At 47.2% G+C, this 25451-nt stretch overlaps 1 protein-coding gene across 1 annotated transcript in view; it reads left to right on the plus strand.

Moving 5' to 3' along the window:
* RCAN1 (regulator of calcineurin 1) overlaps positions 1 to 24518 on the plus strand; it is a 123197-nt gene extending 98679 nt beyond the window's left edge. Inside the window, exons 2-4 of the mRNA XM_052637004.1 lie at positions 16736 to 16909; positions 19499 to 19658; positions 22734 to 24518. Of these exons, the coding sequence (XP_052492964.1) occupies positions 16736 to 16909; positions 19499 to 19658; positions 22734 to 22906 (507 nt within the window). The 3' untranslated portion in view covers positions 22907 to 24518. The remainder of the gene's footprint in view (positions 1 to 16735; positions 16910 to 19498; positions 19659 to 22733) is intronic.
* Positions 24519 to 25451: the final 933 nt, after the last annotated feature.

The raw sequence follows: 25451 nt of genomic DNA on the forward strand, positions 1-25451 counted from the left end.
CCAAAGAAGTGAATAAAAGAAAGCACTGCAATCTTTCTTTTCATCAAGATGAAGTCACAGTAGTAAGCACTGCTTTGAAAACTGGGGTTTTTTCCCCCTCTAAATAGCAAGTTGTGAACATCTTTTTTATGTCGTTAAATAGTTTTCACCTCCTTCCTGTGAGGTATGAGTGGCTCTGTAGTGTACTGCTGCTGCTGCTGCTGCTAAGTCGCTTCAGTCGTGTCCAACTCTGTGCAACCCCGTAAACGGCAGCCCACCAGGCTCCCCCGTCCCTGGGATTCTCCAGGCAAGGACACTGGAGTGGGTTGCCATTTCCTTCTCCAATTCATGAAAGTGAAAAGTGAAAGTGAAGTCGCTCAGTCATGTCTGACTCTTAGCGACCCCATGGACTGCAGCCTACCAGGCTCCTCCGTCTATGAGATTCTCCAGGCAAGAGTACTGGAGTGGGGTGCCATTGCCTTCTTCGGTAGTGTACTGATACAGCATGTTAATAGCTGGTTTCTGATCAGATGATTAGTTTGTTGAAGGAGATCAGCCCTGGGATTTCTTTGGAAGGAATGATGCTAAAGCTGAAACTCCAGTACTTTGGCCACCTCATGCGAAGAGTTGACTCATTGGAAAAGACTCTGATGCTGGGAGGGATTGGGGGCAGGAGGAGAAGGGGACGACAGAGGATGAGATGGCTGGATGGCATCACGGACTCTATGGACGTGAGTCTGAGTGAACTCCGGGAGTTGGTGATGGACAGGGAGGCCTGGTGTGCTGCGATACATGGGGTCGCAAAGAGTCGGACACGACTGAGCGACTGAACTGAACTGTGTTATTTGCATAAAGAACAGTGCAGAGAATGTATTTGCATCAAAATCTTTTCTCACAGCCCTGAGGATTTCCTTAGGACAAACTCCCAGGAGGGATTCGGGGTTTTGGTTGACCTGGTTTATACTCAAAGTTTAAACTGTTGGGTTTACTGCAGTTCACTTGGGGCTTCCCAAGTGGCACTAGGGGTAAAGAACCTGCCTGCTAATGCAGCAGACATAAGAGATGAGGGTTCAGTCCCCAGGTCCAGAAGATGCCCTAGAGGAGAGCAGGGCAGCCCACTCCAATATTCTTGCCTGAAATATCCCATAGACAGGGGAGCCTGGCAGGCTACAGTCTGTAGAGTTGCAAAGCATTGGACATGACTGAAGCGACTTAGTACGTACAGTTCACTACCATATTCCTTTAGAAGTTCTTTACCTGCAGAGATGAGCTAATTATTTGGAGTGGCCTCAGTAGTATTTTCATGGTGTCCAGTTTAAGTCAGTCATATTTATGAGAAGTTTCAGGTAATTAACTTATGTGAAGTGTGAAAGTCACTCAGTCATGTCCGACTCTTTGCGACCCTGTGGACTATACAGTCCATGGAATTCTCCAGGCCAAAACACTGGAGTGGGTAGCTTTTCCCTTCTCCAGGGGACCTTCCCAACCCAGGAATCGAACCAGCGTCTCTGGATTCTTTACCAGCTGAGCTATCATACTCCCTAACAAACCTCCTGCACAATAACCTGTGTCTCAGAGTCCAGGAGCAGCCAGTGACTGTTGGGTTTTTGGTTGGTTGTGGGGGGGGGTTGGTTACAGGAGCAGAAGAAGGGGCTCAGCCAACCCTGGCCACAGATCGCTGAGTGTGCCATGGAATTTCACCCCCGCAAGGGGAGTGCTAGCAACACCACAGCCTCTGGGGCAGCTCACACTCAAGGATGAAGTCAGGCTCCCTCTTCCTGAGAGTTCTTTTCACATAAGAAGATGGATCAAACTGTATCCGAGAATCTTACAAGACCACTTTAAAACACTGTCTTCTCTAAAGGATCTTTTGAAAAGTATCTTTAAAAGCCTCCCCCTGAGGATACCCGGGCCTCAATCTACCTTTAGATCGTCTTTCTAACTCGTGTTGCCGAATATCGGTGGTAACCCAAACCTCCCGTCTCCATTCATCAATAAGCCAGTTCTGCAGAAATTCATCAGTGCTGATTCTCAGCCGTGCCATGCACCTCCCTGGTATGTCCTAATCCTATCTTCCCTAACAATTGCTAAAGAAACCAACTGTGGTTTGTAAACGTTTGCGCAGAATCTAGGTCATCTCCATACTAGCATCCCCACCATTCACTTGCATAAGAGTATAATTTCAGAAGTGAAGAGAACATACTGCAAGTGCCCAGGGAGTCACCCACAGAAATGCGATGTGTCAGAAAAAAATAAAGAATTGCTGTGTAAGGAGGAAGGGACGTGCTCTCTCTGTGTGTTATTTGGAGTAATTATTTGACATAGAACATTTTGAACCTAGGGATGTAGATGGATAAGCTGCTTTGTGTGTGTCCCTACCTCTCAGTGTCTGGCTCAAAGCAGGTGACTAATCTATTTTGATGACTTACTAAATTAAGCCAGAGGCCCAAAACTCATGACTCTGGGGTCTGGAGCATGGAGCGGTTGGTATTTGAAGAGCAGGGGCTTAGCCACGGGTTCGGCCATTGCCACATGAGCATCTGGGCTCTGAATTGCCACATCTTCCTTTTTTAAAAAATAAACATTTTATTTTTTATTTTTTTAATACCAAAAACATTTTGTACTGGGGTATAGCCAATTGGCAATGTTGTGATCATTTCAGGTGAACAGTGAAGGGAATCAGACATACATATACATGTATCCATCTTTCTTTTTATTTTTTTAATTCCCCCCCTCCTAAAAAGAAATTCTATTTCTCTGTGAAAACTCCCAATTTTTTAATATTGGCAACTAATAGTTTTATTTGGGGGAAGGGTGCTGCCAGTTCACAACCAGCAAACTAACCTGAAGGAGAAAAAGCAGCTCTTACTTTTCAGACTCTCTGGTGTAAAGAGGGGTGTGCAAATTTCAAGTCACTTGACAGAAACACCCCGGTCTTGTAACGAACAAGGTTGGCGTGACTGTCCTTATTTTTTCATGGTGACTGTCAATAACCAAGATGTGATGTCTTGTTTGTCCTGTGTTTATTGTTGTGAAGTCTGTTTTGAATCATTGTGATACCCACACGGAGGTGACAGGATAGACTTCTGCCGGCGACTTATCATCAGATTTTAAAATAATCCTCGATGATGAAAATGTGAAGTGTGAAAAGACAGCATGCCCTATGGTCCCCTGGGTAACTTCCCAACAAAGTCGTGGAAATGGGGCCTGTGGGTGGTAATGGAAAGAGTAGGTAAGAACACATAATGCTTTTCTCTTCTCCTGCACTTGGCAAAACACGATTTCTGAGCTGAGAACCTGAGATTTAAAACCAGGTGCAGATACAAGCTCTGCAAAGCCAGGTTATTGAAAATTGAGTTTTCTCTCTGCTGTTAAAGATGGACAGATTTTGGTCTGACCTCATTCCTTCCCCCTTCGTCTCTCTTGACCTTTGACTCTGATTCAGCCAGTCACTGACCCAGTACTGATGGGGTGTCTGTGTCTGAACTGTGCCCGGTTCCCTGGGAGAACTTACCAGAACCAGAACCGGATCCGGGCCGGCCTTGAGGCAGCATACTTACCAGCCAGAGTTTGAGCTCTGTCAGTTCTTCCAAGATGAGTGTGGAACATAGAATGAGACAAACAAGGCTTTTCCACCAGCATTCACACAACAGTGTCACACTCATTGTTTGAATGTAAAGGGATTTACTGGGTGGGAATGAAGTAGTCTAGGGTTGGAAAAGCTGTTTGGGGCTGGAATGGAAAAAATAAAAAAAACAGGTCCTGGGGACTAATGAAGGCTTCCCAGGTGGCTCAGTGGTAGAGAATCCACCAGCCAATGCAGGAGAGGCAGGTTCGATCCCTGGGTCAGTGAGATCCATCCCCTGGAGGAGGAAATAGCCACCCACTCCAGTATTCTTGCTGGGAAAACCCCTGGACAGAGGAGCCTGGCAGTCTGCATTCCAGGGGGTCACAAAAGAGCCGGACACAACTCAGCGACGGAGCGCACACGCATGGTGACTGAGGGGCACAGGAGCAGCCTGCCACCAGCCCACCCCGCACAACTGTTCTGTCCAGGTTGCTGTCACCACGGGCTTGTGCCCTGGCTTGAGAACAGCCTCAGAGCAGAAGTGAAAATCAATCATTAAAGCAAGCTGTGTCTGGAAAGGAACAGACTAAAGAGAGCAAATAAGGAATGATTAGTTAGTGTGGCTTGTGCCCCAGTCATCTCCAAATAAATGTTACCTCCTTAATCCAAGTCATCAAGTGTAGTGTAGATTTGCCTATGGCTATTTCTCCATCTCAAGAATTGCAAGCAGTGAATTTCCAAGAAGTGAGAGAGGGGTGGTTAACCTTCACGTCTTAATGCTAAGGAAAGATTGAGGTAATAAGGAAAAAAGTTAATGGGATTTCAAGTGCACGTGGAATTTAACAAGCAAAATGAAATCTTGGATGAACTGTGACCTGTCTTTTAAGGTATCGGTTTGAACACGCTTCTCCTCTCTGCTTTTCCCCGTCGGTTATTTTACTTTATGTCTTTTCTTTCCTTTTTGGCGGTGGGGGGTGGGGTGGGGGGAAGGGGTGACTGCATGCTTTTCTTTATTTCCACATAAACTTTAACAGAGCATGATTGCTGTTCGGCTAAAACACACCTCTAGCATTTTCTGCCTCTTGAGAAACCTATATGCAGGTCAGGAAGCAACAGTTAGAACCGGACATGGAACAACAGACTGGTTCCAAATAGGAAAAGGAGTACATCAAGGCTGTACATTGTCACCCTGCTTATTTAACTTATATGCAGAGTAGATCATGGAAAACACTGGGCTGGAAGAAGCACAAGCTGGAATCAAGATTGCCGGGAGAAATATCAATAACCTCAGATATGCTGCGATTCATGGGGTCGTAAAGAGTTGAACACGACTGAGCGACTGAACTGAACTAAACTGATGCAGATGACACCATCCTTATGGCAGAAAGTGAAGAGGAACTAAAAAGCCTCTTGATGAAAGTGAAAGAGGAGAGTGAAAAAGTTGGCTTAAAGCTCAACATTCAGAAAACGGAGATCATGGCATCCGGTCCCATCACTTCATGGCAAATAGATGGGGAAACAGTGTCAGACTTTATTTTGGGGGGCTCCAAAATCACTGCAGATGGTGATTGCAGCCATGAAATTAAAAGACACTTACTCCTTGGAAGGAAAGTTATGACCAACCTAGATAGCATATTGAAAAGCAGAGACATTACTTTGCCAACAAAGGTCCATCTGGTCAAGGCTACGGTTTTTCCAGTAGTCATGTATGGATGTGAGAGTTGGACTGTGAAGAAAGCTAAGTGCTGAAGAATTGATGCTTTTGAACTGTGGTGCTGGAGAAGACTCTTGAGAGTCCCTTGGACTGCAAGGAAATCCAACCAGTTCATTCTAAAGGAGACCAGTGCTGGGTGTTCTTTGGAAGGAATGATGCTAAAGCTGAAACTCCAGTACTTCGGCCACCTCATGCGAACAGTTGACTCATTGGAAAAGACTCTGATGCTGGGAGGGATTGGGGGCAGGAGGAAAAGGGGACGACCGAGGATGAGATGGCTGGATGGCATTACGGACTCGATGGACGTGAGTCTGAGTGAACTCCGGGAGATGGTGATGGACAGGGAGGCCTGGTGTGCTGCGGTTCATGGGGTCGCAAAGAGTCGGACACGACTGAGCAACTGAACTGAACTGAGCATTTTCACCACTGCAGCAGTCACTTTTGGCTAAAAAGAATAGGAAGTTCTATGATATCACAGAAATACGATTTATTTGTACACTATCTTATACTAATCTATGAAGAGCATCAAATGATATTTCAGGCTTTTCCAGTTTTTTCCCAAAGTATCAAAAATGACCAAGGCTGAAATTTCGTTTTAACACATTACTGACTGGGGGATTTTGGCAGAAACTAACACCTGTGATGTGAACACACCTCCAGTCAATAATGTGTTATTGTTTCTTCCGTGTTGTCATACAGATTCAGAAGATTAATGGTTATGAAACATGAAGATGATTTTCATTAAAGAGGGTTTTCTTGGCCCAGATTTAGAATTCACAGGCATCATCCTCTGTAGGGGGAGGCGAGCACACCCTCTGGCCTAAGGATTTCTGGTTGTGTGTGTGTGCCCTCAGTCACTCAATCGTGTCTGACTCTTTGTGACCCCATGGACTGTAGCCCTCGGGGCTCCTCTGTCCATGGGATTTCCCCAGCAAGACCACTGGAGCGGGGTGCCATTTCCTTCTCCAGGGGATCTTCTTGACTCAAGGATCAAACCCATGGTCCCATGTCTCCCGCATTACAGGTAGATTCCTTACCCAGTGAGCCATAGAGTTAAGTTCTCTTGCCTAAGGGGTTCTGGTTAGAACCTTCCAAGTCCATCACAAAAAAGGCTATCAGTATCAGCTCTGTCTTACATTTTCTTTCATGCAAAGGCCCCTCGCTGTGGCCGAGCAGAACTTACTGGTCACAAAGCAATGCCATGAGCAGTAAATTTCTGGCCCGCATCTGGCTCTGCCCCCCTCCCCTGCCCATCCCCCCCATTACCCGTCAGGGATAACAAAGATAGAAAGAAGAATAGTTTTTGTTCTCTTTTTCACACCTGATCATCACGAAAAAAGCAGGTTGGGAATTTAACCACACTACCGTAGAGATAATAGGTCTCCAAACATTTTTGATCATGAACCTCATAGATAAAAGATTTTTTTTTGATAAAAATTTTTGAGTGCAACTGCCAGTAAAAGCACTTAATTTGTAAATTCTAGACAAATTCTACTCTACACTGTACACCTTAACAAAACATACACTAAAAACCGGCATTTTAAAAAAGACAAGTGAACATCTATTAAATTGTTCACGTTCTGCCCAAATGACAAAGGGTTGGTGAGACCCTGGCTGTAGACCCCTAAGGAGAGTCACATGCCTCTGGGAGTGTCTATGGGGGGGCCTCAGTCTAGAGCTGGTGGTGAGCTGGTGGTTCAGCCCCTAGCCCAGACACCCACGAGCCACTAAGCTGCAAGGAGGGAGGAAGTGCATCCCGGAATGTGATCAGCACCCGCTGAGCAAACGTGTGCCTTTACCACCTCCTGCAGTGAAAAGGAATGGCGTGGTCTTTGTTTAAACCAAAGACACGGGACACCCTCCAGTTAGGAACACAGATGGCCATGGCTTTTTGATGGCTGGTGGATGCTGGCTCTTTGCTTGTCTCAGATGGACCATCCCTGGTGAAGTCCTGGAGTGCTGCCAGGTAAGAATGTAACTAGGGTGTCAGGCAGACTGCATGGGGTGCCTGTTGTGGGGCAGGGACATCACCAGGGTTAAAGGTGGGAGAGAACATGAGGCCTGGAGGGGTGCCTCCTAGAGAAGGGGTGTTCAATGACGGGCTTTGAAGGATAAATAGGAGTTGGTAGGCAGAGAAGAGACGAGGAAGGAGCTCACTGAGGGACCCAAGGAAAGCAGGCAAAGCTGAGGACTGCCTAGAGGAGACATGAGCTCCGCAATCAGAGAAGGCCTCATGCTTCAGGGGCACCTTTGCCCCCCAGCCTACATTTTATGAACCCAGACACTGGAGTAGTTTTGCAGCATGGAAATCCCTTCATGCCCCTCCTCTTCTCAAATCCTTCTGACATCAGCATGCAAGCCAGAGACCTTCCAGTGGCTAAAAGTCTCACGTGGCCTCACTCCCAACCACTTTGTCCACATTCCTCCTCTGCGGCGCACCCTGAGGCTCCTGCTGGGTCTGGAATGCGCCAGGGGACTTGGTGCCTTCTGTTCCCACAGCCTGGAATGCTGTTCCAAGCATCCCACCACTTCACCCCACTACTTCCTTTAAGGCTCAGTGTACCCACCTGTCATCTTCTCAGGAATGCCTTTCCTGGGGAGTCTGTTTTCTCTTCCTTTCTCCTTCCCTCCTCCCCACTTCTTTCACACTCTTTCTCACTGTCTTTCTCCCTTTCTCAACTTTAATTATTCCTCTTACCACTGACCACTATTGAAACACACTATGTATTTTACCCCTTTATCTCATTTCTTTCTCTTTTTTTCATCTAGAATATTAGCTTCATGAGGGCAGAAAGTTTTGTCACCTTTGAACCCTCAGTACCTGAAACTGTGCTTGGATAAAAAATTGGGTAGATGGATGGATGAACGGATGAATACCAAGCGAAAATCTTATCTTTAACCTACAGAGCAACAGGAAGTCCCTGAAATCTCTATAGTCTTAGTAGGAGAGGAATGTGAACAAGTTCGGCTTCGGGAAGTTTTTTGTTCTGGGAATTACATGCTATCTGGGAGCAATAAGAAACTGGCCACAGCGAGGCCAGTTAGAAAGTTACCGTGGTTGCAGAGGGCTGCCTGAAGCGGGGTGCAGGAGGGCCAAATGCAGGGGGTGGTCCAGGAAACCTAGAGATATCTCCACTGACCAGCAGGCCACCTAGGAGAGGAAGCCGTGCAAGATGCCAGAGAGACTCAGAGAACGTAGATGGGGAAGTACCAAGGGACAAGGCTGCAGTGCGGCAGTGGTTCCAGGGCACAAGCAGGGACTCCGCGGTCAGAGGATCAGGGCGAGTCCTGATCTCCCCAGCACAGTGAGCCCATCTGAACCTCAGGATTGTTATGGATGAGACAGGAGCTAGAAGCTCAGCGCATCAACCACTGATAGTGTTTCGGGCACCGTCCTGGGCTCTCTGCCTATGTCACGTGGTTCAGTGTTCACAGCCACTCGGAGTCTGACATGAACCTGGTTGACAAGGTGCGCACAAGAACGTCCCTTCGGTGAAGAACACCTCTTAAACTGGGGAGTGATCAAGACGAGTCAGCGGCCGCTGTTTTTTTCTTTCGTGCAATAACTTAGGTGGGGGAACCATGCTTCACATCGCAGTCGGAAGGACTGTGAATATTAAACAACAGTGAAGCTAGTCCCCTATCTCAGAAGCTGAAGGCGCCACTAAAATGTGAGTTTCCTTGCCATTCAAGATAAACACTCTGATATCTTTGATCTGAGTTGAGTGTGTCATTTTCCCTCCCAGGAGATCTTTGCAAATGTCTTCATCCTCTGCTGTGCTCTGCTTTGCGAAACACAGTCAGAACTCAGTTTCTCTCTCTGCTCATCCCATGGAAGGCTTCGCAAGTGGCACATTCTTGGCGTGGTTGTGAACCCCTTGGGGTGTGTAACAGGTGTGATGAGGTCATTTTCTCAGCTTTGAGCGTGCTGTAATGGGAATGACGAATTTCAACATAAACCTCATTTTTTCCTCACTGAAAATAGAAACTTCTTAATGAAAATATGTTCTGACTGCTTGGAGCCAGAAATGCAGGTTGAAGAGCTTCATTTCAAATTTTGAACGGTATGAATGGAAGAAATGCAAACCATCTAAAGCATTCAGTGGACAAAAGCATTTCATTGTGCTTTTCTAACTTCTGGTTGCAGTTTTACTATTTTAAGTGCAATTTTTAGCGTGCTTTTCGAGAGTTTTAATGAGACGTTTCAGTGGGCACTGTTGTCTTCAAATCACTTACATCCGACTTGAAAACAAGAATTAAGAAGGTAGTTGAGTTTCCAACCACAAGAAATATACAAATACCATGTGTATTAGTCGCTCATGTCCCACGCTTTGTGACCCCATAGACTATATTCTCTGTCCATGGAACTGTCCGGGCCAGAACACTGGAGTGGGTTGCCATTCCCTTCTCCAGGGGATCTTCCCAACCCAAGGATCAAACCCAGGTCTCCTGTGTTGTAGGCAGATTCTTTATCATCTGAACCAACAGGGAGCTCATACAAATACCATAGAACGTTTAGAAATGCAAGTTTGTGTGTAACAGACATATAGTCCAAGACGGACATTCCTAACAAGAACTTTCAGGTGAGCAAATGAAGTGCCAGCTGGGGCTTTGGAACACCACGAAGGGTCCATGCTCTGTACCTCTCATACCATGGGACACTTGTGCTATTGGACCCTAGGTGGCTTCTCTCCTGGGCCAGGGCTCAGGGACACTTTGTGACCCAGTGATTTTTGCCAGCATCCAGTCTAGCCTCCCTACAATCAGTGCCCCTTTGAGCCCCTTTCCCTGATCTAGAAATGGAAGCACTCAGGTTCCCTAAATATGATTCAGAAGGAAGTGAAAGTGTTAGTCGTTCAGTCATGTCCAACTCTTTGCGACCTCATGGACTATATGCAGCCTGCCAGACTCCTCTGTCCATGGGATTCTCCAGGCAAGAATCCTGGAGTGGGTAGCCATTCCTTTCTCCAGGGGATCTTCCCCACCCAGGGTTCAAACCTGGGTCTCGTGCATTGCAGGCAGATTCTTTCTTTACTGTCTGAAATTCAGATGGAGCTCACCATCAATTCAAAGGCAGGTACAGAATGGCATGTGTTGGGAGGCCTTAGGGACGGCCTAATGAAAAATCTATCACTTAGCACTGATTTCTTTGAGCAAAGACAGTTGAACCATCTTCACATACCTCACGACAACTTTTTTTTCCCCATCCATATAATGAAACCATGGACTTCCCCCACTCCCCGCCCCCACAGCTCAGAGGGTAAGGAATTTTTCCCTGCAATGCAGGAGACACTGGAGATGTGGGTTCAATCCCAGGGTGGGGCAGATCCCTTGGAGGAGGGCACGGCAACCCGCTCCAGTATTCTTGCCTGAAAAATCCCATTGACAAAGGAGCCTGGAGGGGCTACAGTTCAAAAGATTGCAAAGAGTCAGACACCCCTGAGCACACATGCTGTGAAACCACAATTACAAATTTGAGTGAGTTCAGTGCTGTTGTCTCAGATGAACAGAAGCATTCCAGGTTTGCCCACACAATTGAGCTGGAGCTTCATGTCATGACTTTTAATAGGAGAGGGAGGCGAGTGAGGAGGAGATGGAGAAATGAGCCTCTTCTGCCTCCTCTGATCCCCCCTTAGCTCTTGTTCCCTGAGGCAGACTCCAGGAGAGAGAGGTGAGGAGGGACAGGCGCGCTGGGCGGGTAGAGTGCACCTCTGTGTCTTCTACCTCCTTGTCCCTTTCCCCGTTGCCTCCCTCCACCAACGCCTCCCATACCAACGCTGCCACCAAAGCCTGCACGTGCCCCCAGGGCCCCCTGCGGCCTCTGCGCTGAAAATGCAGCCAGCTCAAGTGCACAGCCCCTGGAACCAAGCGCCAGCCAGCGTGGCCCTGTCCTCTTGGTGTTTGATGCATCTCATAAAGAACCTGCCTGCTAATGCAGGAGACATAGGAGACACAGATTTGATCCCTGGGTTAGGAAGATTGGAGGAAGAGATGGCAACCCACTCCAGTCTTCTTGTCTGGAAAATCGCATGGACAGAGGAGCCTGGTGGGCTACAGTCCATGGGGTGGCAAAGAGTTGGACACAACTGAGCAGACACACATACACACACACACACGTACACGATTTTACAGCATTCAAAACTTTTCTAGATCTTTTGCATTTAAATCTCCTCGGTTGGGAGTTACAGGTAATTTGGCAAAGCAAACACCATAACTGGCCTCTTACATAACCCTACAACTGGCAGCAGGGAGCCACACACGGAGATAAAGCAACCCTCACTCATCCAGGAAGACTTCGCATTTCCTTTTATGGAGGGATAAATACTCCAGTTTGCTCTTTCCCGCTGCATATATCCTTTTCATTATTGGGTGACTTTAATGAATCTTTGAAGTTAATTTTTACATGTGAACAGCAGGGTTCCACTTAACTTTTGGAAGCTTAAGAGGTGTCCATGTGTGCCTCTAGACTAGAGAATGTTTTTCATAAATAACGTGACTGCGTTTAGGTGATAATGAAATTGGAGAGGGTGGGAAGAACCTAGCACTCAGACCGCTGTAGGGACCAAAATGGACACAGCACTTGGAAGTTCAAAGAGCTGCAGCATTTTAACGGGATTAAGGGGTTCCCTGGTGGCTCAGCGGTAAAGAATTGGCCTGTCAGTGTACGAGACTCGGGTTTGGTCCCTGGGTCGGGAAGATTCCCCTGGAGAAACAAATGGCACCCCACTCCAGTATTCTTCCCTGGGAAATCCCATGGACAGAAGAGCCTGGTGGGCTACAGTTCATGAGGTTGCAAAGAATTGGACACAACTTAGTGACTAAAGAATAACATTTAAGAGAGGTAAGCAACAAGGGCCTGCTGTATAGCACAGGGAACTATAGTCAATATCCTGTAATGACTGATAGAGAGAAATCTGAAGAAGAATAGATACACACACGTATAACTGAGTCACTTTGCTATACGCCTGAAACTTACACAACAGTGTAAATCAAATGTGCTTCAATTTTAAAAAAATAGTAAAATGAAAATTTGGGGGGAAAAAGGAGTTGTAGCCTTTTCAAAGAACCGGTATCCTGCTATTCCAGTCTGCTTCTTCTAGACCAGACCTCTTACCTGCAAAAAGGCCAACTGAACTAGCTTTTCAATTATACTATCCATTCTTTCTATTTCATCATCCTTTCCTATTTAAAACAAAACCGAAAACACTCAGTCTCTGAGTCTCCAAGCAGACAGCCTCTTAATGTTTTCTTTCTCAGCTTCAGAGGTTCAGATTACTCTAAAATGTTTTTGAATCTTTTTTCCGAATTCAGTAGGCGTTAGAAAATGATGAAAGAGCTGCCTATTCCTAGTTGTCCAATTACAAAGTTTTCAACGAAAATCCTAGGATCACTTCCCACATTCTCACTATGAAATACAAGTGGGAATTAGGACATTCATCCAATAAAGTTTCATCAGGAAAAAAAAAAAAAGGGTGGGGGGAACAGGGCACATTTCGAAACGAATTCTACTTTTTTTCTTTGAAAAACAGAGGTCATTGACCAAGACAGATTTCCAAATGTTTTCTCTAATATCCCAGTGTATGAAACTTTGATTTAAGTGTTCAGGAAATTACAGGGATCAAACCATTCCCCAAGACTTCAGTTTCCAGGTTTCTCCAAGCCTTGAAAGTTCCCCGCAGGCTAATTACTGTTTACTGCTGTAGCCCTTCCTGCTTCTGTCTGTAACATTTTCCATCCTAAGAAGGGTCGTCCCATTCAGCGGCGGAGCCTGGTGACTGAGTGGCTGAATGGAATTACTACCAGTGGAAACTATGCTGCAAGAGGGAGAGATAAAACAGCTGCAAAGCAAACCTCGGCCGTTTTTTCCATCCTCCCCAAGCGAAGTTAATTAGCATAGGGAAAATGACTAAGGTGTTGACGTCACCTCTTTCCAGTAGAAACTTACACTCTGTCCCTGTCCGCCTGCGAGTCAAGCAGGGCTTGACTCAGGAATTTGGTGTCCAAACAGGATGCCCTGGAAGCAGTGCTTTTTTTTCCCCCGGAGTTGGGGCGGGGTGGGGGCGTGGGGAGCCGGACCTCGTTGCTTTATAAGCGCCGGCTCGAGAGAGAACCTAACAGCTTCTGGTAAAGGAACTCCGTCCACTTGGGGCTTGACCGCGGGAGTCGCTGTAGCTCTCACTGTAAGAAAGCAAGATGCACTTTAGAAATTTTAACTACAGTTTTAGCTCCCTGATTGCCTGTGTGGCAAACAGTGAGATCTTCAGCGAAAGTGAAACCAGGGTAAGGCTTCTGATATAATGTAATTTTTTTTTAATTTGAGAGAGCGATTTCAAAGCGTGATGTTGATTGGTACTATTAGGTGAGATAGTTGGTGGGGATGTGTGGTTCTTGTTGTGGGTTTTGGGGTTTTTGAAATGCATCCAGAATGCTTTGAGCCTTCAGAATCAACAGGTGTTGCCTGAGGAATTAGCTCTGAAGGAATTTTTTAAAGCTCAGTATTTAAAACTCTCTGTCCCTTGGCCAGTTAGTAAGCAGGGTTCAGGATGGTGTTTGTTTCATTCTTTGTAGATTGTAAGTAAACTTTTGGAGGGAGGACTTTCTGACAGTGCACAGAATGTTTCACTTTGACATCTCGAGTTCAGGATACTTTGATTTTATCTTAGGAAATCACTATTGTAGAGATATTTGAATGTTTGAAGTAATTATAAGGACCTGTCTTTAACTTTCTAGGTTTTTCCAGGTGGAGAAAGTGCACCCATAGCAAATAATAAATAGATAGATACGTTAAACATTGTACCTCCTGGAAAGCAGCTGTATAACTAGTGATTTTAACTACTATGCTTTACTTCTTCATTTGATTAAAATGCCAAGATTTCCATCAGTAGCTATGAAGCTATCTAACTGATCTCTAACACAAGACTGTATAGGAATGAATTCTGTGTGTTCTCTTTAGGGGGCAGTGATCATGTTATATCCTTATACCTAAAGCCATACTGAGACTTGGGACATTTTCTTTCTTTTTTTTCTTAAATCAAATTTAACTCCCTAATCATGTAGTCTGCTTACAAGCCAGAATCTTGGTTTTTTAACTAGATATTAGAGCATGGTCTTTGTGTACGTGCATGCTTGTTAATTCACTTCAGTCTTGTCCAACTCTTTGCAACCCCATGGACTGTATGTAGCCTACCAGGCTCCTCTGTCCATGGGTTTCTCCAGGCAACAATACTGGAGTGAGTTGCCATGCCCTCCTCCAGGGGAGCTTCCCGACCCAGGGATCGAACCCAGGTCTCTTAAGTCTCCTGCATTGGCAGGTGGGTTCTTTATCACTAGCGGCACCTGGGAAGCCCAATCTACGTGTAAACTTACTACAAAGTCTATGTACTTAATATTAGCCTTATGTGAGTAAAATCACTGTTTACTCATTTCAGTAGAGAAGCCACCCAAGAACTGTAATAACAAATGAGAGTATTTTATAAAAGAACGGTAGGAGAGCAATACGAAGTTAACAAGGTAGTGTGGGTTCTCTTGCACTCTGGTCCTCAGCCCTGACTTGCTGTCTAAAAATATCCATCAAACTCATCTCTCTTAAGTTATGAATCATAACTCCAAACAGTTGGTCACAGTGCCTACAGATGAGGTCGTGTGAAATTCCAAATCCGCACAGACACCCTCACGCCCCGGACTCACCCGTGCTCCACAGAGGGGCGGAGACCAACCGAGTCCCCGCGCGGCCAGATGAACTCGAAGCTTGAGCATCTGCTGCACCTTCGCTCTCCTTCTGTTTCTCCGCGTCACCTCTCCTGGGAAAGTCACAGACTTTTCCATCAACTAACAAAACCCAAGGAACTGGAAGAGAGAAACTCTGTGAGCTCTTCCCACGTCTCCTGGTGGAGACACCAGCCAGGAGGAAAGGCAGGCCCTGCCCCGTGGAGCCCTGCCCGATGGAGCAGAAACAGACCAACCACCCATCCATCTGGAGGCCCATCCCCTCCTCCACTTCCTAGTACCAAAAAGTCTCAGGGACGTTCTCCACTTCTGCTGGAATCCTCTCTCTGCTTTGCAGAAACAGCATGCTCTCTATAGATTTCCAGAGTCCTTCCAGGCCTCCTCGTCTCACGAGTCACCTGGGTAGAGGACACGCTGCCTGCCCCAGCTGCGCTCTCAGCCCATTGGCCTCTCACCATCCCCAGAGTTTAGTCTGCAAAAAAGATTCAGAAATCTGGTAACTGACAGCCCCTGCACAATCTTCCTATAAGTTTCAAGACTGTCCATAACACCTTCCCCTCTGGTTGGAAAAGATAGCAGTGGTCTCCCAGTTCCCCAAAACAACACCCCATTCAGGACCCAACCTGGTGGTGGTGGGGGGTGCTGCTCCTGCAGAACTTCTCCCAGGCTCTGATGAAACATTCTCCTGAATCTAGGCTTTTAATCATTGAACTCAGGCATTTCAGTTCTAAGATCTCATGCTGTTTCACAATGTTCACTAGTTCTTAAACACTAGAGCTAAATGTATACCTGTATTAAAGCCAGTGTATAGAAACAGGTTCTTTGACAGTACATTCATTTTTAAAAACCAGTACTATTTTAGAGAGTTAAAAAATGACAGACTGAATGGGAAAATACCACTGGGAACTTTTTTTTTAACTGCTTCCTTTATGTTAAGAAATGCAAGGCCTTTTTATACAGAGTGAAGTAAGTCAGAAAGAGAAAGACAAATATCATATATTAACGCATATGTATGAAATCTAGAAAACCAGTACTGACGATCCGATTTGCAGGGCAGCGAAGGAGACACAGACATCAAGAACAGACTTGTGGACACAGTGGGGGAAGGAGAGGATGTGATGATTTGAGGGAACAGCATTGAAACATACGCATTACCGTATGTAAACTAGATAGCCAGTAGGAGTGTGATGTAAGACACAGGGAGCCCACAGTCAGAGCTCTCTGACAACCTAGAGGGGTAGGTGGGGAGGAAGGTGGGAGGGGCTTCAAGAAGGAAGGAACATATTTACGGCTGATTCATGTTGATGTATGGCAAAAAAACATCGCATATTGTTAAGTAGTTATCCTCTAATTAAAAAAAAAAAAAAAAAAAAAACAGAAAAAAAGGCAAACAACCATAGGGAAAATGTACCTTTACCACCTATAGGGCATTAAAAAAAAAAAACAAGAAATGCAAGCCTTTTTAAATTAACTTTATTGTTTCCTAATTGAATTTTAAAAATTTTCTTTTCAAACTAGCTCCAGTGTTTGAAAGCCCTAAGTAATATTTGATGGACAGGGCATTGTCCTAAGCAGAGTGGTGAGACTGAAGTTCACTGGATTGGGAGGATCATGGAACAATAGGATCTGAAGTTGGAAGTTCTTGAAACAATGAATGATTCAGTTTCACCATAAGAACTGTAATGAAGCCATCCAGTCAAAGGTCATGTGCAAGTAGATTCCAATTCCTTTCATTTTTTATTTTTCAGGCCAAATTTGAATCCCTCTTTAGGACTTATGACAAAGATATCACCTTTCAGTATTTTAAAAGCTTCAAACGGGTCAGAATAAACTTCAGCAACCCCTTATCTGCAGCAGATGCCAGGCTCCAGCTACATAAGACTGAATTTCTTGGAAAGGAAATGAAATTGTATTTTGCTCAGGTGAGTGTATTTCACTGATACCCACACTTCCCCCTTCTCCCTCTCACCCTTAAAGTGAAAGAAAGCAAAGTCGCTCAGTCGTATCCGACTCTTTGCGACCCCGTGGACTGTAGCCTACCAGGTTCCTCCGTCCATGGGATTTTCCAGGCAAGAATACTGGAGTGGGTTGCCATTTCCTTCTCCAGGAGATCTTCCTGACCCAGGGATCGAACCCAGGTCTCCCGCATTGCAGGCAGATGCTTTACTGTCTGAGCCACCAGCTTTCCCATAAAACAGCGTATATATCCATTGTTGTTGTTACCATCACTAAGTTATGTCCACCTCTTTTGCAACCCCATGGTCTATAGCCTGCCAGGCTCCTCCATCCATGGGATTTCCCAGGCAAGAATCCTGGAGTGGGGTGCCGTTTCTTTTTCCAGGGGATCTTCCCGACCCAGGGATCGAACTTGGGTCTGCTGCATTGCAGGTGGATTCTTTAACCACTGAGCCACCAGGGAAGTTCCTAGACACCCATTACCTATATGTTGATTGAAAACTCCAAGAAATCGTCTTCAGAGGGGCAAAATTCATACTAGAAATGTATCACGTCCCCTGTTTTAAGATAGCAGGGTGCAGTTGATCCCTGACCTCATAGATGACCTTCTTGAGTTGAGTGATGATGGGAAAAAGAGTCTTTTCCTGACTCTGGAAAGTGGAGGACCACAGGGTGGTGGGCGTGACTTTGCTAGAACCCCAGACTAGAGAGGTTCTGGCTTTATGCAGGTTCTGAGCAGGGCTCAGTAGCCTGCTCACTTCCGAGAGCCTGTATCTGCAAACCCGCCCTGCACATCAACACGGGTCCGGTCTGCCAGGTCCGGTCTGAAAGGCCGGGGTTGGGGGGAAATGGGTTCATCAGGCAGGTAGCAAAATGGTAAGGAAATCCTTCTGGGAAGCGGGGCTCCAGGCGCCAGGGCAGTCCCAGGTGGGGCAGGGATCTCCAGGGCAGGTTTGCTTTTCCTCCTGCCCATCACCTCCTTCCTGCCCCCGCCCCTCCATCACGGTAGACCACCCACCTTCCAGGCAGCGCATAAACTTCCACTTGACCATGTTATAGACGTCTTAACAGCTTGGCAAGAGAGCCAAAGCCCTTTAGCTCCTACTCCCTGGTGAAAGAGACCCCCTTGGGGGCCCTGAGTTCTCGGGGCAGACCCTGTAGAGGGGCTTCCAGACCCTGCAGAGAAGGCGAACTTGCCAGCCCTGCCTGGGTAAATTGGAGCGGATGCCCTGCCCCCTGGTGGATCCAAGCCTTAGACCTCGGATCCTTGGGAACAAATGCCCTTCTGCATTTGGTGCGGTTCCATATAAGCGATTGCTTAGACCCTCCCATGACCTTTTCTGGTTTATTGAAGTAAAGACATGTTCATTGTGAAATTTTTAGGGCGGGGGGAGTGGAGGAGGGGCAGGATTATACTAAAGAACAAAGAAAATAAAAAGTGGCCAGATTTGAATGTAAGATGACTCCAAACAGCCCTCCATTCACTGGCATAACTTTTAAGCCCCCAGAACCAGGATCTCGGTTATTGTCCCTTATCATTATTTTTTTTCTTAAAATATGTATCCTAGAAGCTGGGCTTCCCAGGTGGTGCTAGTGATAAAGAAACTGCCTGCCAATGAAGGAGACAGAAGAGATATGATTTGATCCCTGGGTCGGGAAGATTCCTCAGGAGGTGGACATGGCACCCCACTCCAGTATTCTTGCCTGGAGAATCCCCATGGACAGGCGAGTCAGGCTGGCTATAGTCCATGGGGTCGCAAAGAGTCACACGACTGAAGCACCTTAGCACGCGTGCGCGCATCCTAGAAGGTGCATTTATGTTTTCCTCCCTCCCTTTTGGCATCTGATTCAGAGCCCCAAAGGGGGAGGGAAGCCTGAGAGCGTGGCAAGTCCCCATCCCTGCTTTGCCCCCCTGAAAACTGGTGTCAGTCCTGGAGGTGTCGCTTAGCCTTTGGAGCGTCTGTGATGTTGTAATGCCTCCGTAACATGAGGAGCTGCAGGCAATTGGTTCTGAGATCCCTTCTGACCTCGGCCACAGTGCTTTACTTTTCTTCCATCTGTTCTAAAATTACCTCTGTATATTTTCTATCCGTCTCAGTTCAGTTCAGTCACTCAGTCGTGTGTCTGACTCTTTCAACCCCATGGACTGAAGCACGCCTGGCCTCCCTGTCAATCACCCACTCCCAGAGTTTACTCAGACTCATTCCACTGAGTCGGTGATGCCATCCAACCATCTCATCTCTGTCCTTCCCTTCTTCTCCCGCCTTCAGTCTTTCCCAGCATCAGGGTCTTTCCCGGTGAGTCTAGGTCAAGCATCCTTTCTCGTGGTCCATGGTGCCTATGAGTCCCTACCCCGGGAGGGCGCTCTAATCACGTTTGCACGATGACCTAAGTCCCCTCTCCCCGCGCTTGTGAGCTGTATGGCGGTTCACCCCGGGGTGAGCCTGTGGACGCGGTTGGTCCCCGACCACTGTCTTCCGCAGGCGGTTGTGAGGCGCCCTCCCGAGCCTCCGTCCTTCCCCCTTCAAGAAACATCTCCTCCCTCTCTCCTCCAGACTTTACACATAGGCAGTTCACACCTGGCCCCTCCGAATCCAGACAAACAGTTCCTCATCTCTCCTCCTGCCTCACCGCCGGTCGGCTGGAAACAAGTGGAAGACGCTACTCCCGTCATAAATTATGACCTTTTATACGCTATCTCCAAGCTAGGGCCAGGTAAGCCGTGCCCTCGGGTAAGGACTGGGGGTGGGGGGAGGTGAGGACACGTGGAGAGGTTTGCCCAGGGCGTCCATCAGAGCACCCCTCTCACCCCGTCACCGGATGGATGCCAGTGCATGCTGTGAATTGCCTCTGTTTGGCTTTCTGCCTCTGCATTGGGGTCACCCATTACTGGGGAGCCTGCACACCCGCCCGCCTCTGACCTATTCCCTTAGGAAGAGGGGCAAGCTGGCCCTGGGGACCCATCACCGTGATCTCTCTGCATCTCATCACGTGACTGCCTCCCCTCACCCACTGAGCACAGCCCATGGTCGGGGGGGAGGTGGGTAGGGGACCCAAGACCCCCCTCAGAGGTGCTGTCGCTCCAAGCGGGGATGACTTTGGAAAGGAGAAAATGGGCCTTTCCCCACTTCCGTTAAGTTTCAGTTTTAGTCAAGGGAATTTTATCCATCGACACGGTCCTCACCTGCCCATTTGAAGGTGTGAGCAGTCAGAGACCCATAGGTCACAAGAGGAGAAGGAGCCCCAGACACACAGGCCCACAGGCAGGGGGGCTCACCCACTGAGCTTGCCAGGGAAAGAAGAGATTCTGTGCCTCTGAAGGGACAAAGGTGTGAGCATTTGGGAAGAAAGGTACTCTGGCCTCAGGCTTCTCGTCCAGAAAATGGGTGTTGCACTTCGTACAATGCCTGGCTTATCGGCAGAGCTCAGTACCTGTTTTCTGGAAACGGTAAAATGTTGGTGTTCCCATCCTATCGATAGAGTTTGGGTGAGCTGGAAGGTGCAGGCAGGGGTCTTGGGGTGACCAGGATTGAGCCCCATTTCTGCCCTATCCATGGGGCAAATGCAGTAAACACTGAGGCCATCAGCTTTCTCCTTGACCAGTAATCTGATTGATGTTCCTTTGAGTGGAGAGTTTTGTTTTCCTGGACCATCAGCAGTTTCATATGAAAAAGGTGACATTGCTGTTAACACCTCTCAGGCAGAAAATTCCCCCTTTGGTAGAAAGCAAAGATCGCACCACCCGCTGCTCACCGTGGCATGAAGTTCAAGTTAGAAGTGCCAGTGTTCCTCCGAGCAGCTCCAGGCTAAGGTGCATTAGCAGAGCCCAGGGTTGGAAACTTCTGGAATGTTAGAGAGGGGGAAAGGGAGACGTCCACCTAGAGAAAGGAGTCAAACTGTCCCAGGGGCAGGAAGAGCTGTTAATGAACGTTCTTTACACTCTAGAACCTACCGCTTTTTTTTTTTTTTTAACAGATGTCTTGTTAGAGAAGCCCTTTTAGGGAATAGACATCAGTTTGCTTTCAGTTTACTCAACAATGAGCTTGCATAGTAATTCATATTTCAGTGTGTTTTTCAGCCAACAAGATTGCAAAGATTTTGCAAATGTGATCCCGTCTCCTTGCTTTCTGGATTATGCCTCCTTGGCAGGAGATAAAGATTTGTAAAGAGGATCATGACCAAGATTTTGAGTGATATATCTGACCCTCTACCTTAACTTTCTGACCCTTGAGAATACTGAAGCTCGTTCACTGTTTCAGTCACTCAGTCACGTTTAACTCTTTGCAACCCCATGGACTGTATGGAGCCCACCAGCCTCCTCTGTCCATGGGATTCTCCAGGCAAGAATGCTGGAGCGGGTTGCCATTTCCTCCTCCAGGGGGTCTTCCCAACCCAGGAATCGAAGCCCTCTCTTATGTCTCCTGCATTGGCAGGCAGATTCTTTACCACTGGGCCATCTGGGAAGCCCTCAACCATTCAGTGAAATGAAAGTTGCTCAGTCATATCTGACTCTTTGTGACTCCATGGACTAATACAGTCCATGGAATTTCCCAGGCCAGAATACTGGAGTGGGTAGCCATGTCCTTCTCCAGGGGATCTTCCTGACCCAGGGATTGAACCCAGGTCTCCTGCCTTGCAGGGGAATTCTTTACCAGCTGAGCCACAAGAGAAGCCCTTTCAGAGGCAGTTACAATAACATTGCAGTCTCACGTGTGGGCTTGAGAAGAGGCAACACTTTGTTTATGAGTAAAAGCCCCTTGACTGAGCCTGATAAATTTCAGGCTGCTGTACAATAGCAGGACATTCCTGGTTTGAGGGGGTTGATAATTGTGTGAAAAAGGATGCTGTGGTCAAAAATGCTTTTGGAGCACCTGGTTCAGAACTCACATCTGTTTCTTTTGGGCAAAGAGGCTTCCGCATGCTTCCCATCTCTAGCCTGGGCTGTGAGCTTCAGTGAAAGCCTTCAGTGGGGAGAGATGCCCAAGAGGGCCTTACCTGACGCCTTTATTCATATATCTTTTCCTGAACAGGTGCCGCTTTCACCATACCAGGGAAGTCTCCTGGGTAGTTTAGAGAGAGCCTAGTGTACATGCTAAAAAACTGAAAGTGTTAATTGCTGGGTTGTGTCTGACTCTTTGCAACCCCATGGACTGTAGCCTGCCAGGCTCCTCTATCCATGGGATTCTCCAGGCAAGAAGACTGAAATGGGTTGCCATTCCTTCTCTAGAGGATCTTCCCGACCCAGGGATCGAACCTGGGTTTCCTGCACTGCAGGGAGATTCTCGACCCTCTTAGCCACCAGGGAAGCCCATTCATGCAAAGAGTAATTAAATATACATTCCTTCCATACCTTTCACATGCCTGGACTCAGAGTGTTTGAAAACAGAGTCATTTGCAGTGTTGAGATGTATAAAGAAAGTGAAAGTGAAGTCGCTCAGGCGTGTCGGACTCTTTGCGACCCCATGGACTGTAGCCTACCAGGCTCCTCAGTCCATGAAATTTTCCAGGCAAGAGTACTGGAGTGGTTTGCCATTTCCTTCTCCAGCGGATCTTCCTGACCCAGGGATCGAACCCTGCTCTCCTGCACTGCAGGCAGATGCTTTACCGCTGAGCCAAGGAGCCACCAAAGAAACACCAATCCAGAGTGTGCCTTGCTGTGTCCTGAGGTCCCCAGTGGATGCCCACGGAAGCTCGGCCGAGCTGACTCCTGCCTGCACATTCCTTTGCCCTTGCCTTTTTTGGCCCTTACCCCCTTGCCTGAGTTACCCTGCAATTATCTTCTTTCCCCAGGGGAGAAGTATGAACTGCATGCAGCCACCGACACCACCCCCAGCGTGGTGGTCCACGTCTGTGAGAGCGATCAGGAGAACGAGGAAGAAGACGAGATGGAAAGAATGAAGAGACCGAAGCCCAAAATTATCCAGACCAGGAGGCCAGAGTACACGCCCATCCACTTAAGCTGAACAGGAGCCCGGACGAAGACGTGCTCCAAACCATGCTCGCAAGAAGGCATCTTTTACTGTGGAAGCAGCCGGTCACAGCTTTGGAGGCGGCAGCCGTGACCGCTGTGGCGGAAATTCCAGTTCACGTTGCTCAGAAGAGAATCGAGGCTTCGTCCCCTGGTTCTAACGCTGCGCCTCAGTCAGTGTTTGAGGCTCCTGGCCAGGCCCCGAGCCAATCACTGAGCTTGGGGTGATCGCACAAGGACATCTGGGAGCATCGCGGGAAAACCAATAATGATAGTGTTTTGTACTTGTTCTCTTCTGGTAGGTTCTGTCTTGGCCAGGGGCAGATTGATCCGCGGGCCCCGGGGAGAGTCTTTGTGTTTAATCAGTCTACAAGGTAGACGCACTCTCTCTCCTGGTGGGAAAAGGCGCCACGCGAAGCCACGAGGCGTCTGGTGCAGAAAGGTCGTGAAAGCAACTGTGCAACGTGGAAACTGTACCGTTTCATTTCCCCCTTCATGTTCTGATGTTTGTGCATGTGTATTACTGATTTCTCAGAACTAACCTTTGTTTGTATGTAGAGTTGCGCCACTGCTGTTTTACATCTTCTGGGGAGATAAGAAGGCATCTGTGAAGTCTGTCACCTTTGCAGATTCGTGACTGTCTTTGCAAGGGCACCCACGGCGGGGTGGAGGGGATTCTACCTGGAATACACACACCATTCCGCATCCTGTCCGATGCGACCAATAACTTGTGTTTTTGCAAAAGAAGTCGATCTGGAATTCCTGTGTAGCGTTTCGCTTATAAAATTCAGAAAATAGCACTTTCACTGCCAACTTCTAGTGGGTGAGAAATTTTAGTTTAGATGTTTTAGATCAGGCAATACATAGGTTTCATTTCTTTCTTTGACGTGGTGGTTTATATAACATGAATCATAGCCAAAACCCTTTTCGGGGGGAATAGTCAGTTGAGATCATTAATTTTTTTACCCCCACTAATACATCAAGATAAACTTGTAAATAAAGCCGGTAGTATATATTCACACCTGTTGTGCATTTGGGTGAGACATATATGGCCAGGGAAGACTAGGGTCAGATGTGTTGACCTCCCCGTGAATCGTATGTTGTAGAAAATGCCTTTCAGATGTTTGATGGGACTTGAATTCAAAGCACGTGAAGTGGATAGTGGATATAAGAAGGGTGCAGTGCCTTTCCCATTAATTCCTGGTGGAGTTGTCACACTAGGTTAACGTTTGTAATTTTTTTCTAGTGTCCTGTGTATGTGTATGTCTGGTCGATGGGTACTCCCTTTTGGCCTTACAATATTGTAACAATGTTTGTCCTTTTGAAATACCTAATGCCAAGTAACAGTGCATGCTTTAGAAAAGGGGAAGAGGGCTTTCTTTAAGAAGTAAAGGCGTTTGGCTGTTCCTATCAAGAAACTGACTGAATGGTCTCCAAACCCTGTTTACAGGACCTGGTGGGGTGTGGGGGACAAATGAGCAAGAGATGCTTGCATAGTCGTTCAAGTGTTCGTAGTTCAGTGCTTTTAAACTGGAGAGGCTAACCACGAGATATTTTTTTTAACTGCATTCTCTAATAAATCGACGCAATATGCTCTTTATGGAAAAGCTTTCCGTTGTTTTATTTCTAAGGGTCAGCCTGTGAGCCCTTTGACTTCTGCAGTCTCAGAAGGATGCACTCCTTTATCAGTCTGGGTTTGAGAACTCCCGGTTCCTTGCCGTCATTCACAGGCTGTCGGCCACACTAATGGGGCATCACGTAGCAAAGAGGAAAATGGATAAAACTGAAATCAGAAGTCTGGAGTGTTTCCTTTGTCCAGGGAGAGGATGCTGAGATCAACCTCCCTTTTGCCATCAGCTCCGCTAAACATTGGGCTTCCCAGGTGGGGCAGTGGGAACCTACCTGCCAATGCAGAAGGCACAGGAGACATGGGCGGGTTCCATCCCTGGGTCAGGAAGATTCCCCTGGAGTAGGAAACAGCAACTCATTCCAGTATTCTTACCTGGAAGAGTCCATGGCCAGAGGAGTCTGGCGGTCTATATTCCACATGGTGGCAAAGAGTCGGACATGACCAGTACATGCCCAAACACACATACACACACCCCTGTAAACAATGTTTCTGATGGTTAATTTGAGGAATTTTCTTTCCTGTAGAAAAGATTCCTGTGGAACATACTAAGTTGCAAAGGCCAGTTATGTTCAGAAAGTCTGTCTGTAAGCCTCCTATTTGAATTTCACCTGGAAGTCTGATCAAAAATGGTGATGCGCTCCTGGCCAGCCCTCAAAGGCCTGAATAATGCCGTGTTTATTTGCAAATGATATATATATGTGTACTCATACATATATGTATCTTTTGGGCTCAGATGGTAAAAGAATCCATCAGCAATGCGGGAGACCTGGGTTTGATCCCTGGGTTGGGAAGACCCCATGGAGAAGGAAATGGCTACCCACTCCAGTATTCTGCCCTGGAGAATTCCATGGACAGAGGAGCCTGGCAGGCTACAGTCCATGGGGTCGCGAAGAGTCAGACACGACTGAGG

Source organism: Budorcas taxicolor, chromosome 1 (genome assembly GCF_023091745.1).
Source record: "Budorcas taxicolor isolate Tak-1 chromosome 1, Takin1.1, whole genome shotgun sequence".
NCBI classification, from domain to species: Eukaryota; Metazoa; Chordata; class Mammalia; order Artiodactyla; family Bovidae; genus Budorcas; species Budorcas taxicolor.